The sequence below is a fragment of the Prinia subflava genome, chromosome 14 (assembly GCF_021018805.1).
Source record: "Prinia subflava isolate CZ2003 ecotype Zambia chromosome 14, Cam_Psub_1.2, whole genome shotgun sequence".
NCBI classification, from domain to species: domain Eukaryota; kingdom Metazoa; phylum Chordata; class Aves; order Passeriformes; family Cisticolidae; genus Prinia; species Prinia subflava.
This window is the reverse complement of record NC_086260.1, coordinates 2148310-2160930: the sequence shown is the minus strand read 5'-3', so window position 1 is coordinate 2160930 and position 12621 is coordinate 2148310. Positions and strand designations below refer to the sequence as shown.

General features: G+C 44.2%; 1 protein-coding gene across 1 annotated transcript in view; it reads left to right on the top strand.

Moving 5' to 3' along the window:
* Positions 1–12621, top strand: part of LOC134558168 (contactin-6-like) — a 71824-nt gene that overhangs the window by 54290 nt on the left and 4913 nt on the right. Inside the window, exons 9-17 of the mRNA XM_063411787.1 lie at positions 113–240; positions 2260–2435; positions 2831–2948; positions 3757–3915; positions 4007–4156; positions 7723–7793; positions 9927–10161; positions 10648–10763; positions 11487–11673. Coding sequence (XP_063267857.1) covers positions 113–240; positions 2260–2435; positions 2831–2948; positions 3757–3915; positions 4007–4156; positions 7723–7793; positions 9927–10161; positions 10648–10763; positions 11487–11673 — 1340 coding nt within the window. The remainder of the gene's footprint in view (positions 1–112; positions 241–2259; positions 2436–2830; positions 2949–3756; positions 3916–4006; positions 4157–7722; positions 7794–9926; positions 10162–10647; positions 10764–11486; positions 11674–12621) is intronic.

Sequence of the window (12621 nt, the reverse complement as noted above, 5' to 3'; positions counted from 1 at the left end):
GGATGGTGAAAGGTGTCCCTGTCCCTGGCAGGGGCAGGGATGAGCTTTAAGATCCCATCCAACCCAAGCCCCTCTGGGACTGTGGGATCCCATTTAATTTGTTTTTCCCCAGGGTGGCGTTCCTGGAGGATGGCAGCCTCAGGATCTCCAACATCTCCAGGGCGGATGCCGGGGTTTACACTTGTGTAGCCACGAACCAGTTTGGAACTGCCAGAAACTCAGGGAACCTGATTGTGAAAGGTATTTCACTATTTCCTCCTTTTGTGCACCGAGATGAGCTTTAAGGACCCTTCCAACCCAGGACTCTCCCATTTTGTAACTCCTATTTAAATATCCTCGTTTTCAGTGGTATCAGAATATTTGCTGTAGCCTGCAGTGCAGCCTTTTCCTTAACTTGGCATCTGGCAAAAATCTGTTTAATATTCACCTTCTGACAGAGCAATTAGCACTGATACAGCCCAAAGTGTGACCTGAGAGGGTTCTGCAGCCCAGCCAGCAGTGAGAACACCAAGAACTTCAGGGTTTCAGCAGCTCTGACTTCATGAAGGCTCTGCCCCTTTTCACATGTCCCATGCATTGTGGCAATATGGGAACATCCCATTAAAACATGAAAAAACCCATTATTTTGTTTGGCATTTAGGAAGTTTATTAAAACCCCGAGTAACAACATGGTATAAAAATGATCTTGTTTGCAGGGAACATTTGTTTTTGTTTCCCCTCTGGAGAAGTTTGGGCTGTTCAATTATAGGCCTCATTGCTCCAGCATTATTTTCAACTGAAATGTCAGAACTTGGGAAAGCACAGCTAATGTGCAAATTAAGTTTATTGCTGCTCATTGAGTTGTTTATTCTTTGTGGGAGAAGTCTTTATTACACCTCCAGCACTCACATCTCCCCTCTTTTCTCCTCTGGAATGGGATTTGCCACATAATGCATGTTTGCTGTTGCTAAGCAAGATAGATGGATAAGGCAGAACCAAGAGCTTTTAAGAAGCTTTTAAAAGTATTTGAGGTGGAAGTTTTGAAGACAAGCCCATAAAAGAAGTAAAAAATATCACCCAAGTGAACTTTCTGCATTAGTGGGGATGAGGAGGATACAACATGAGGTGCAAGAGGATGGGAATATCATAATAAATTAATTTATTTTTTGTTATCACTAGTAAAAACACAGTTCATGCCCAAATCCAGCGTAATTCCCACAAGGACAGTTTTCAATATTTATTTGGTGGAGGTTCAGGCCAATAATAAAGGAGTTTTCTTATGATAAGAGCAGTGCTCTAGGCCAGGTTGGACAGGGCTTGGAGCAGCCTGGGACAGTGCAAGGTGACCCCACCATGGCAGGGGTGGCACTGGATGGGATTTAAGGTCCTTTCCAACCCAAACCTTTCCAGAATTCTTTAAGAATCACCTAAATTCTTGAGTTAAGCTGTGATAAGCACTGAACTAACCCAGCTCGTGCACATTTCCTTCTCCTCCTCTCACATTATTTTCAGATCACATTAATATTGTTGAAGTGATTCTGCTCTCATTTTCTACATGTGTCTAAATTCTCACCACTTTATAACACTTCCATGCACAAAAGCTTTATTCAAGGGAATTGCTTACAACAAAGTGGTTGTTATCTCTAATCTGTCTGCCAGTCATATCAACAAAAGTGAAGCCATATAAACCCATTTCTTTCCCCTTCAGCGAGCTGATACTTCCCTCCATAAGAGCTGCAAGTTTGGGTCTCGATGTAATGGGTTAAAAATGATCAAATAAATTATTTTCCTGCCTGGGAACGTCTTTGAAGTTGTAACTTGAGTAGTGCTGTGGAGTAAAGACATTAATATAGATTAAGGATGTTGATGTTTAAAGTAAGTGGAGATGAGCAGCAATTTTGCTTTTGCTGCAGTTTTTGGCCAGGAGAATCCTTCAAGTTTGAAGAAGCACTGGCACATTTTTAAGAGAAGTCTGTATCTTTTGACTGAAATCAAAACTATTGATCATGGGCTTTATGAAGTAATATAATTTGGGGTGTTCCTACTACAAATATAAACTAATTTAGGGTGTTCCTCTCACATCTGTTCACACTCAGGCACACAACATGGTCGTGGGGCTGGTGCTGCCATAGGAGTGGTCTAAAATCATCATTATAGAGAGAGAACTCCCTTTATTACAGAGCATTTGGGCCAATTTGAAATCATTTCCCAAACCTCCTTCAACAACTGCTATTTTAATGAACACTTTAATTAAAAATATCTCAATTTTTGTCTCCCCAGAAAGGACTGTGATCACCATTCCCCCCTGTGACACAGATGCCACAGTTGGGGAGAGCATTGTCCTGCCGTGCCAGGCGTCCCACGACCCCTCCCTGGCCGTGCTGTTCTCGTGGTCATTCAATGGCCAGAGAATTGACTTGAGCAGGGGCATCCATCACTTTGAAAGGATTGGAAGGGTGAGTTTCCCAAACTCCTCCATGAAACCCTTTGCCACAGCCTTTACATGACACAAATGTTTATCATAATTCCTCGCTCGCTGTTTGCATGCCTGGCAAATCACTGTTTCTTTACAAGGGCTGCAACCATTTATTTTTCTTCCCTAAATTTCATAAAGGCGCTTGAGTTATTTGTGAAGCCATAATAAAAATGTCCCCATGAAAGAAACTGATGATAGCTATGAATATTTTAATTTAAAAGCTGAATTTTTTATTAAGATTGAGCAATTTATTAAAATGCCCACTACAGAAAGCATGTTGTGAGTGATTAGTTTACTTTCTTTTCTCTTCTTTTTTTTTTTTTTTTTTTTTTTTTTTTTTTCCTTTTTTTCCTTTTTTTTTTTTAATCTCTCCAGGAATCTGCTGGGGATTTGATGATAAGGAATATCCAGCTGCATCATTCTGGGAAATATGTGTGCATGGTGCAAACTTCTTTAGACAGTCAATCTGCAACGGCAGATATAATTGTGAGAGGTATGTCTGTAGGGGAGACACACATACCTTCCAGAGGAATTGAGAATTTTTAACATCAGCCGTTGTTTAAATGATTCCTAGGATGTCAACTCCACATCTCAATAGTGAAATGTTTTCTTTCTTTTACTCTTGGCCTCAAAATTGTGGCCAGCAGGATCCCGGTGTTCAGCCAACCCAGGGGCGCCTCTGCAGTTCTGCCCTGCCCTCTTTGGCAAAAATTTTGGGCCACACAGATCCAAGGGAAATCCTGTAATCTCAGCACTGTTGTTATTTGCTTCAGGCATCTCTGGGTCACTGTGGAGGCTGGCAAAAACAAAAGACCTCATTCCTTTCCCCTATTTGGAGATAATATAAAATGATATTTTCTAACTCAGCTTTTTACCGCCAGCAGTGAGGAAATGCTGTGATGGGAGCAGATCTGTAAAACCCTAAGAGAAATCAGAAATATGTGTAGTGCACCACCTGCACTCTTTCTGAACCTCGGTTTTGACTGAATTCAGTAGGAATTCTCAAAATGTTCGATGGTTCAACAAAAGACAACACTGGGTGCCTTTCTTTGTCAGACACAAAAAAAGAAATCATTCCTTTGTTTGTAGTTTTCATGTTAGCAACATCAAGACATTAATTTTCCTGACTCATAAAGATGTAATCCAGGCATGGAGCCATCATTTAGGGATTGTGCAGCTTTTATGACACTGCAGCTTCATGAATAATTCCTCTGACTTGAGAAAGCAAGAGTCTCCCCACCCGTTCCAGCGGTGAATCTTCTCTTCCCAATGCCTTCCTCTTAAAATGCTGGTCGTGTCAGGCCCCCCAGGTCCACCAGAAGATGTTAAAGTTGAACATGTTTCTAGCACGACTGCTGGGTTATCCTGGAAGCCTGGAGTAGATAACAACAGCCCAGTGCAGATCTACAGCGTCCAGACCAGGACTCCCTTCTCGGTGGGATGGCAGGCGGTTGCCACAGGTGAGTTCTGGAGAGTTCTCTTGGGCTTTTTGTTTTGTATGCACCATTAATTACCTCAAAAGCCCATTGCTGGTGTCATGTTTGCCTTCAGCCCCCGAGGTCATCAACGGCAGGACCCACCAGGCCACCGTGGTGGATTTAAGCCCCTGGGTTGAGTACGAGTTCCGCGTGGTCGCCAGCAACAACGTTGGGATTGGGGAGCCCAGCAGGCCCTCGGCCCTCCTGAGGACCAAAGCAGCAGGTAAGGCCCGGCTTTCTGCCGGGTTTTTCCACCTCTCAGCCGTGGCAATTTCACTGCGGCAGAGCCACTCAGTGCTGCAGGGTTATTTACCCAATTCCACGGGCAGGGAACCGACGTGTTCCACAGGAACGCGGTACTGGACGGGGCTTGGAGCAGCCTGGCAGGGTGGGAGGTGTGAGCCCATGGCAGGGCTTTGAGCTCCCTTCCAACCCAAACCATTCTGGAATTCCATGAGAAAAGCTGGAGTCAGCCCATGCTCCTCCCTCTGGTGTGTCCCAACCAACCTTTCACACACGCAATTAATTGGTTCTCCCAATTAAATCTAAGTTTTTACTCTGCTCGGGGACTTGCACGTGAAATGATAACTCCACTCTCTCAATGCCCCTTGGCTGCAGAGGTCATGGGGTTTGCATTAACCCATGGTTTGATATCTGAGCACCAGGAGGAGCAGGATAACTTTAACTTTGGATATTGGAGAAAATAAATGACAGCATCCAAAGCCAGTGAAACCAACAGCTCCAGTTGACTCCAGAGCAGAATCCTTCCTGTCTGTCTGTCTGTCTGTCTGACCTTTACTCATTTATCTTCTGGGACTTGGAGCCTCACGGGAAGCTGCCTCGTTCTTGGGTGACCAACACTGTCAGTCCTTTGACCTGCTCAGTTTGGTACAATTTATATGCAGCCCAAACATTTGGTTTATGTTCCTCCCAGCCCCCTGCTTATCAACTCTCTCCCACCTATAAAATCAGAGTTTATAGGATGGAAAGCAGTAAAATGGAAGCAGCTTTTACAATCCACTTTCTCTTCTCTGTTTATCTCATTTGCCAAGCTCTGAAGTTTGGCAGGCTGCATTTCAGGACAGAACTCAAAATACAGAATTGCACATTATACAGAAGAAAATACATTTTTTTAGAATGTGGAATCCATTTGTTTCTGGGAATAGAATCCTGGAATGGTTTGGATTGGTAGGGACCTTAAAGACCATCTAGTTCCAACCCCCAGCACCTTCTAGAGGAGGTCAGATTTTCTAAAATTTCCCAGCAGTGTATCTCAAATAAATATTCTCCATTACACGATTGATCACGATGACCAAATTAATCTTGAGAAAGTTTTTGTTGCTGCTGCCACCGTGGGACTTTGTAAAGTGGGATATTCAAAACCAGACAGTCAGTGCAAGCTTTCATCTTTTAAAGCTTTTATTTATTTATTTATTAGAGGGATTCACAAGACTCAGGCGACGGGGAGAAAGAAACAATAAAATTGTTGTTATTTATCATGGCAATAACACAGGGAAGATTATTTCCTTACAGCATAGCTGTGTCTGAAGTTTAACAAAAGGGACAGAAAGACTCACTTCAGGTTTTAGCTGCTTAACTCCTTAACTGCTGTAAATTCTTCTGTCTCAAAACATTGCAGTACAGTGGGACAATATCAGCTTTTATTATTTTTTTAATCAGAACAGGAAACTGGAATCAGCAGGTCAGCGTGGTCAGCAAATACCTGGCCAGGAAAGGGTGAATTTGAGCTCTGCTGTTGTAATAACTACTTTGCCAGCTGAAATCTGAGCATTAGTAGATTTGTGGATGCAAATGAGCCACTGTTCATTTCATTAAAATGGAGTTGAGAATTAATTGAGCCTCTGTTGGTGCACTCAGCTGTAAATTTTCATCTGTTTCTCAACTCTGACCCAGTTGAGGCTCTGCTGAGCCGAGGCACAAAAAAATTTTCCCCATGCAAATGTAGTAAGTACCAAACACATTTAACACATGAGCTAATTGAGCATCACTTGGTTCATGGAGCAGTGAAACACCAGGCTTGAAGGTTTGTTTTGCCGTTTCCAGGCAGTTCTTGTCAGTCTATTTGTCTCTGATGTGCCCACAGACATTGATTGTGGGTGACAACAATGAACAGCTCCGTGAAACCCTCCAGAAGAGCCCAGGCTGTTTGCTTTGGACTCACTCTTATGGCTGCAAGCAAAATTATCCTGAAATTCCTCCCATTTCTAGAGGATGAAATCAGATAAATATTTACACGTGGGCCAGAATCTGGAAATGATAATGGGTTTATATCAGTTTTGGTGAATTTTAAGCATTGTTGCTTTTATTGCCGCCCCTGGAGCTGGGTTAATGCATTTGTCAATGGGAAGGACAAGCAGATACAGCAAAAATTGCCCAAAATCTCTGATAAAAAGCTTCTGAGATGTAAACATCCCACCAATTTCTCACCCTACACATCAGCTTTTCAGACAGTGAGAGCTGAATGAAGGCAATGACAAAACAATGTAGAAATTTCTGAGGAGAGGGTTTGGAGATGGCATCACCAAATGCCTGCAGAGGGTTCCTGTCTCTCCCATTCCGGGGATGTCCTCTTCTACTTCTCCAGCAGCTGAGAAAGAACAGGATATCATAGAACCATAGAGTGGTTTGGTTGGAAGGGACCTTAATGAAGAAACATGAAGGAAGAGGGAGGAAATGTTGATATTTTCCTTGCCTCTCCACCATGAGCCCCTTCTGCCTCAACAAAGTTCCCTGATCTCAATCCTCCACCTCTGGTGCTGTGGAATTCCACACCTATGGAATGCTGGAGAAATCCAACTCTAATCAACCAACTTTTGGACTCTTACAGTCTTGGGAGAGGGAGAAAAGCAAATTGTGAGTTTTGAATTTGCTAAGAAAAGCATACAACCAATTAAAAAAATTAATATATTGCTCCAACAACATGTTTACTGAACAAATGCATAATTAGTAAATCAGTAGTGTTGCAGCTACAGTCTGAATGGAACATCATTTTGCCAATTAGTTGATGAGGCATAATAATGTCAGAATCTTGATGCTCCCAGCTCTTTAATTAATTTTTTGAACCAGGGTACTCATGTATCAAATGCATCTATGGCTCCAGCCTTAGAAAATGTGTAAACATCATTTCAGTTCATTTCCAACGGGCTGCTGTGCAATGCTGTTCCACCTGTTGAGAGGGGGAACGGCTGCAGGTGAGGTAGGAAATGCTCTGACCACCCTTGGAAAGGCCTCCAGGACCAGAGTCCAACCTTTGGCCCACCACAGCTTTGTCCAGAACCGGACACAGCTCTCGAGGTGTGGCCCCAGCAGTGGCCAGTGCAGAGGGACAATCACTGCCCAGGTCCTGTGGCCTCACAATTGCTGACCCAGGCCAGGTGACCTTGGCCTTCTTGCCCACCTGGGCACACCTTGCCTCGTCTTCATCTGCTGCCACCAGCACCCCCAGGTCCCTTTTTTTACTGGGCCACTTTCCAACCACTCTGTCCCCATCCTGGAGTGTCCCATGGGGTTGTTGTGACCCAAGAACAGGACCCTGCACCTTGCTGAGCCCCACACCACCGACCCCAGCCCGTGCACCCAGCCTGCCCAGACCCCTCCTTGCAGCACACCCACACTCCCACCCAAATCAGGGCCACCTCTGAACCCCCTGAGGGTGCCCCTGGTCCAGATCAGCCGTGAGGACACTGAGCAGGCTGTCCCCAGGGCTGAAGGGGAACCTTCAGGAATTTGGGGAACCAGCTGCAAACACCAGCATCTTTCCTTCTCCAGTTCCCGTGGTGCCACCAACCAACATCGGCGGGGGAGGAGGCAGCCGCTCCGAGCTGGTCATCACCTGGGAGGTAACTCTGAGCCTAATTAACCTCACTGGCTAATGAGGGAGGGTCCCTGGGTGAGACCACAGCCCCGCTGAAGTCCAAAGGCTTTTGGTCTCCGGCTTTGGTCGAGCCTGGATTTCACCCTGGGTGTGGAGAGCGAACGGCCTGTGAGATACACAGCAAGTTTTCTGTGTTGCAGGGAACAATTTATAAAAATAAACAGTTTAAGAGGCGTGTTGTAAAGATGTTTAGAAGTCTGCACAACCCTCTTATCTCCATTGTACAGGAGGTGCTTAACACATTAATCTGCTTGGCCATTTTCTGCATTTACATTTTTCCTACTTTTGTTTACATGTTTTCCATTCTGGAACACGGTGCTGACAAGACATATCCTATTATGCGTTAAAGGAGATGAGCCCTTTAATTCTCCAGCACTCCAGCAAGAGCAAAGAATACACATTTTCAGAGCAGTTAATGCCAGGCAAGTTGCAAAGGGTGAGTGCAGGTCATTTCAGAGAGCAGAAAGTGAGTGCTGTGGGAAGGAGCCTCCTTTTCCAGCCTCCCAGCAGCTTCCCACAGGCACTGGGATGAAGGCAGGCAGCCTCTGGCAAAGCCTGGGAAGTGATGGGGCAGCTGCTTGGTCAAAAAGTGAAAAATCAGATCAAAAGAAAATTTTAAAAATCCCCACTAGATAAATAACACCGCTGGTGTTTTCCCCTCCCCGTGCTGCAAACAGAGTGAAATTCCACTTTCCCTGAACTAAGTTTTCCTCTGTCTGCACCTTTCACTCTTTTGTTTCATTTTCTCCTCTTTGGGAGCAGCAGAACATGAAAATCGAAAACAACCTGAGAGATCTCGATCAAATTATCCTGTTGGACTCCATAGTGTGTCCCGAAAAACAATCAGAAGAAATCCTAATTATGGCCCGCTAACAACGCTGAACACGGCTCTGCGGCTTTCTGTGATGAACTCACTAAATGTCTTGATTAAATCTGAGGTCACAGAAGCCTCAAAAACAAATTAAATGCTCTAGAAAGTAGCTTGAACTCCTATAAATCCCCAGTGAGCCATCATCGCTCACATTTAACTCTCTCAGGACTGGAAAAGAGATGGAAAAGGGAATATTGGGTGTTTGTAAAACACTGAGTAAATGTTATAAATGCCAGGGCAGGCTTATTATCATTATTTTACTTATTAGACTGAGAAGGAATTTATGATAAAAATAACAGAAGTGCCCTGAAATCTTCTGAAGTGCTTCCAGATTTTCCCCAATCATCTCACACTGTTTGTGCTCCCAAGAGTTTGCAGGAGAAGAGATTGGAGCCAGGGTCAGGTGATCCTGACCTTTTTTTCTGTCTTTTTGCACCATTTTGCATGCCTGCTTTTCCATGCCCTTCCTTTGATGCAAGCCTCTGAAATAAATGCAGTTCTACTGAGAAACACTTCCTTTCCCCATTTAATCCTGATTTTGTTTCATAAATGTCCTCTTGCTTTGAGAATGTGGAACTATTTTTATCCCATGAAAAACCAAACTTCATGCTGGACACGGTGTTGCTGTAATTGCCTTTTCAGTCTGAGCCTTTCATACGTATCCTGACATGAGATTTTATTAATAGAAACATTAATTTTGCCATGTTGACTTGCAGGAACATTTCTGTTCTGAGAACTTAAATAAGAATATGTTCATGCACTTGAGGCTTTCTCCTTGCTGAAAAAAAATACATCAGTACTGTACTCAGAGGCAGGCAATTATACAACTGACACACATTTCTTTGTATACATTTGTTCCTTCCCAACTGTTTTTTCCCTTGAAAATCATTTATTTAAAATTAGCATTCCTATGCCCCTTTGGGGGGAAGAAAAATCTACAAGCTACAACTTGTACTGAGTGAAACGCTTTTAATTTTGCAAACTTCATGCCTGAAAGAGACAACTTTAATGGAGCTGATCAGATCTTTTGTTTCTAAATTGATTGCCCCGATAGATTTATTATTTTGATTTTTATTTCAATATTACATCGACGGACGGGGCAAACATTATTATCTTCTCCAAGGCACAGCCAGCTAAATCAATACCACTAAAATACAGTCAGGGAATGAAGATTCAATTAAAACTGTGGATACATGCAGACCTTTATTGACTGCCTTGTCACCACAGCCGGTGTCAGAAGAGCTCCAGAACGGGGAAGGTTTTGGCTACATTGTCATGCTGCGTCCCCTTGGCTCAACAACCTGGACCAAAGCTGCCGTGGCCTCGGTGGAGTCCAGCAAATACATTTACAGAAATGAGAGCATCACACCCCTCTCTCCTTTCGAGGTGAAAGTTGGGGTCTACAACAACGAAGGAGAAGGGACCCTGAGCTCCATTTCCATCATCTACTCGGGAGAGGATGGTAACACGAGTTACTCTTAGTAGTAATGGGTGTGTAGCAGCAACAGGTCACTGATATGATCAGGCAGGCCTCACAGGGTTTTTAAGGACCCTGCTTGTTGGATATTTGTAACAGACATGAGGTGGGAGGTGGGAATCTGAAGTGAAAATAGCACAGGGCGAATTTTCAGAATGATTTTCAGTAGAGGGCCTGTTTCAACTTTGTCCCCAAGGTGCTCCTGCTGAGTGTGTTGGGAAAGCTGGGAGATGCTCAGAGGTGTTGCTCTCAGAGTGTTTGGTCCCTCAGACCACTCAGGGGGGCCGATCTCTGAAAATCTGCTCCAGCAGATGGGAATGACCAATTTTGAAAACAGCTTTTGCTGGCATTCCTCCAAAAGCGGAGAGTAAAGCTCATGGTTACTGCAGGGGCTCTCCCTGCAGCATCCCCTGCCCTGGCACTGTCCCTGAGGCCACAGCCATGTCCCAGCTGTGTTTTCCCCTGTCCCAGAGCCGCAGATGGCCCCGGCGGGAGCCTCGGCGCTGAGCGTGTCGGCGGCGGCGGTGGAGGTGTCCTGGCTGCCCATCCCCTGGAACCGGCACACGGGCAGGGTGCTGGGCTACGAGGTGAGGGCTGGGCTGCTGTCCTGGTCAGGGCAGATTCGGGAGAAAACCAACCCATGGGGTCCCTCTGGAGAAGCAAACCCAAACAGCCTCACTCCCGACTGGTCTGGGAAAAAATCTCCTTGGGGAGAAGTGGAAAAAACTATTTATTTAATGAACAAAGTTCCCACAAGCATAAAGAATGAATAATATGAAACAATAAAGACTGTCATTGCTCTGAGTTGGGGTGTCCTATCATTGCAATGTGGAAATGAAGGTAATAAGAGTCATGTACAGTATGCAAACCTTCCTAAATTAATTACTCACTGAAAAAAAATAGCAGGTCTAAATAGGTGTTACTGAATCAAAACTAGAGCCAGGATAAAAAATAATTTAAAACCTTTTAGATGATTGAGATAAATGTTCTTTTGTATCTCTTAAGGTTTTCTTTCATTGTGCTCAACCATAAAACCAACAAAGCTTTTATCATTCCTTACCTTATCAAAGGTTTCCTTCTGGACATCTGTAAATTTAAGGATTTCATTTAGTTCCTTAATTGGGATTCAGTCTCTGAAATGTTATTGCTTCTCTATAAATATTCATGCCTGGGTTTACATCCTGCTAGCTTGGAGTACAAAAAAAATCCTGTATTCCTCGAAATCTTCCTTGTCAGCACGTCTGCTTCCCAGCCAAGCCTCTAATTGCTGGAACACAGCGAATTGCCTGTTCTTTGTTCTCGCTTTTTAGGTTTTATATTGGATAGATGATCCCAAGGAGAGCACAGCTGGGAAGGTCAGAGTCAGCGGGAATGTGACAGCCAAAAACATCACGGGCCTGAGAGCTAACACGGTGTATTTTGCAGCAGTCCGGGCCTACAACACCGCGGGGACAGGGCCCTCCAGCACCCCCGTGAATGTCACCACCAAAAAATCCCGTGAGTATTGGGTTGGGTACAACAAGGGTCCCAAATTCCCAGCTGGGAATGTCACCATTCCAAATGAATGTCACCACCAAAAAATCCCGTGAGTACTGGATTGGGTACAACAAGGGTCCCAAATTCCCAGCTGGGAATGTCACCATACCAAATGAATGTCACCACCAAAAAATCCCGTGAGTACTGGATTGGGTACAACAAGGGTCCCAAATTCCCAGCTGGGACAGGCACGCCCCAGCTCACCGCAACCCAGCAAGGAAAATTAATCCTGAATTTCTCCCTAAATCAGACAACAGAATCTATGGCTGGGAAACTTCCTCTCATCCTAAATCAGTGCCCACGAGGAAGGGTTTCTGTTTTCCTGGGAACAGCAGCAACCCTGCTTTCAGAGGATTTAGAGAGACAGAGTAAATAAAAGAACGATGAGCCACAGGTGGAACAGGAGATTCTGGGGTGAGGCTGTGGTGGTTTGGGGGTTTTAAAGGAAATTTCGAGTGCACCAAATACAGAGGGGTTTTGAGACCTCTGAACTCTGCATTGCAGAGGGCAGCATAAGGGACACATTGATATAAATGCAATTTAGTAATTTTTTTAGAATTATTTGATAATAAAAGTAAAGCCCTGTGCTGTTTTGTTTTCCTTGGACTCTGTTTTCCCAGTAAATTATTGATCAGCCCTTTAGCATAAAAGGGAAATATTCCTCCTGAGTTTCACCAATTTTCCTCTTTTCCATATGCTGTTCCATGCCACGACTCCGATTGCAAGATAGGAACAACTTGGGGAATGAGTTAATTGATTTTCAATTGCCACAAAAACAATATTAATTGTAGATAAACCAATCAAAAATAAAACCAGAGAAGATATTTCTGAAGGGCTCGAACAGGAGCCATCCCTGGAAGTGTCCAAGACCAGAGAAACCTGGGATAGTGGAAGGTGTCTGTGACCATG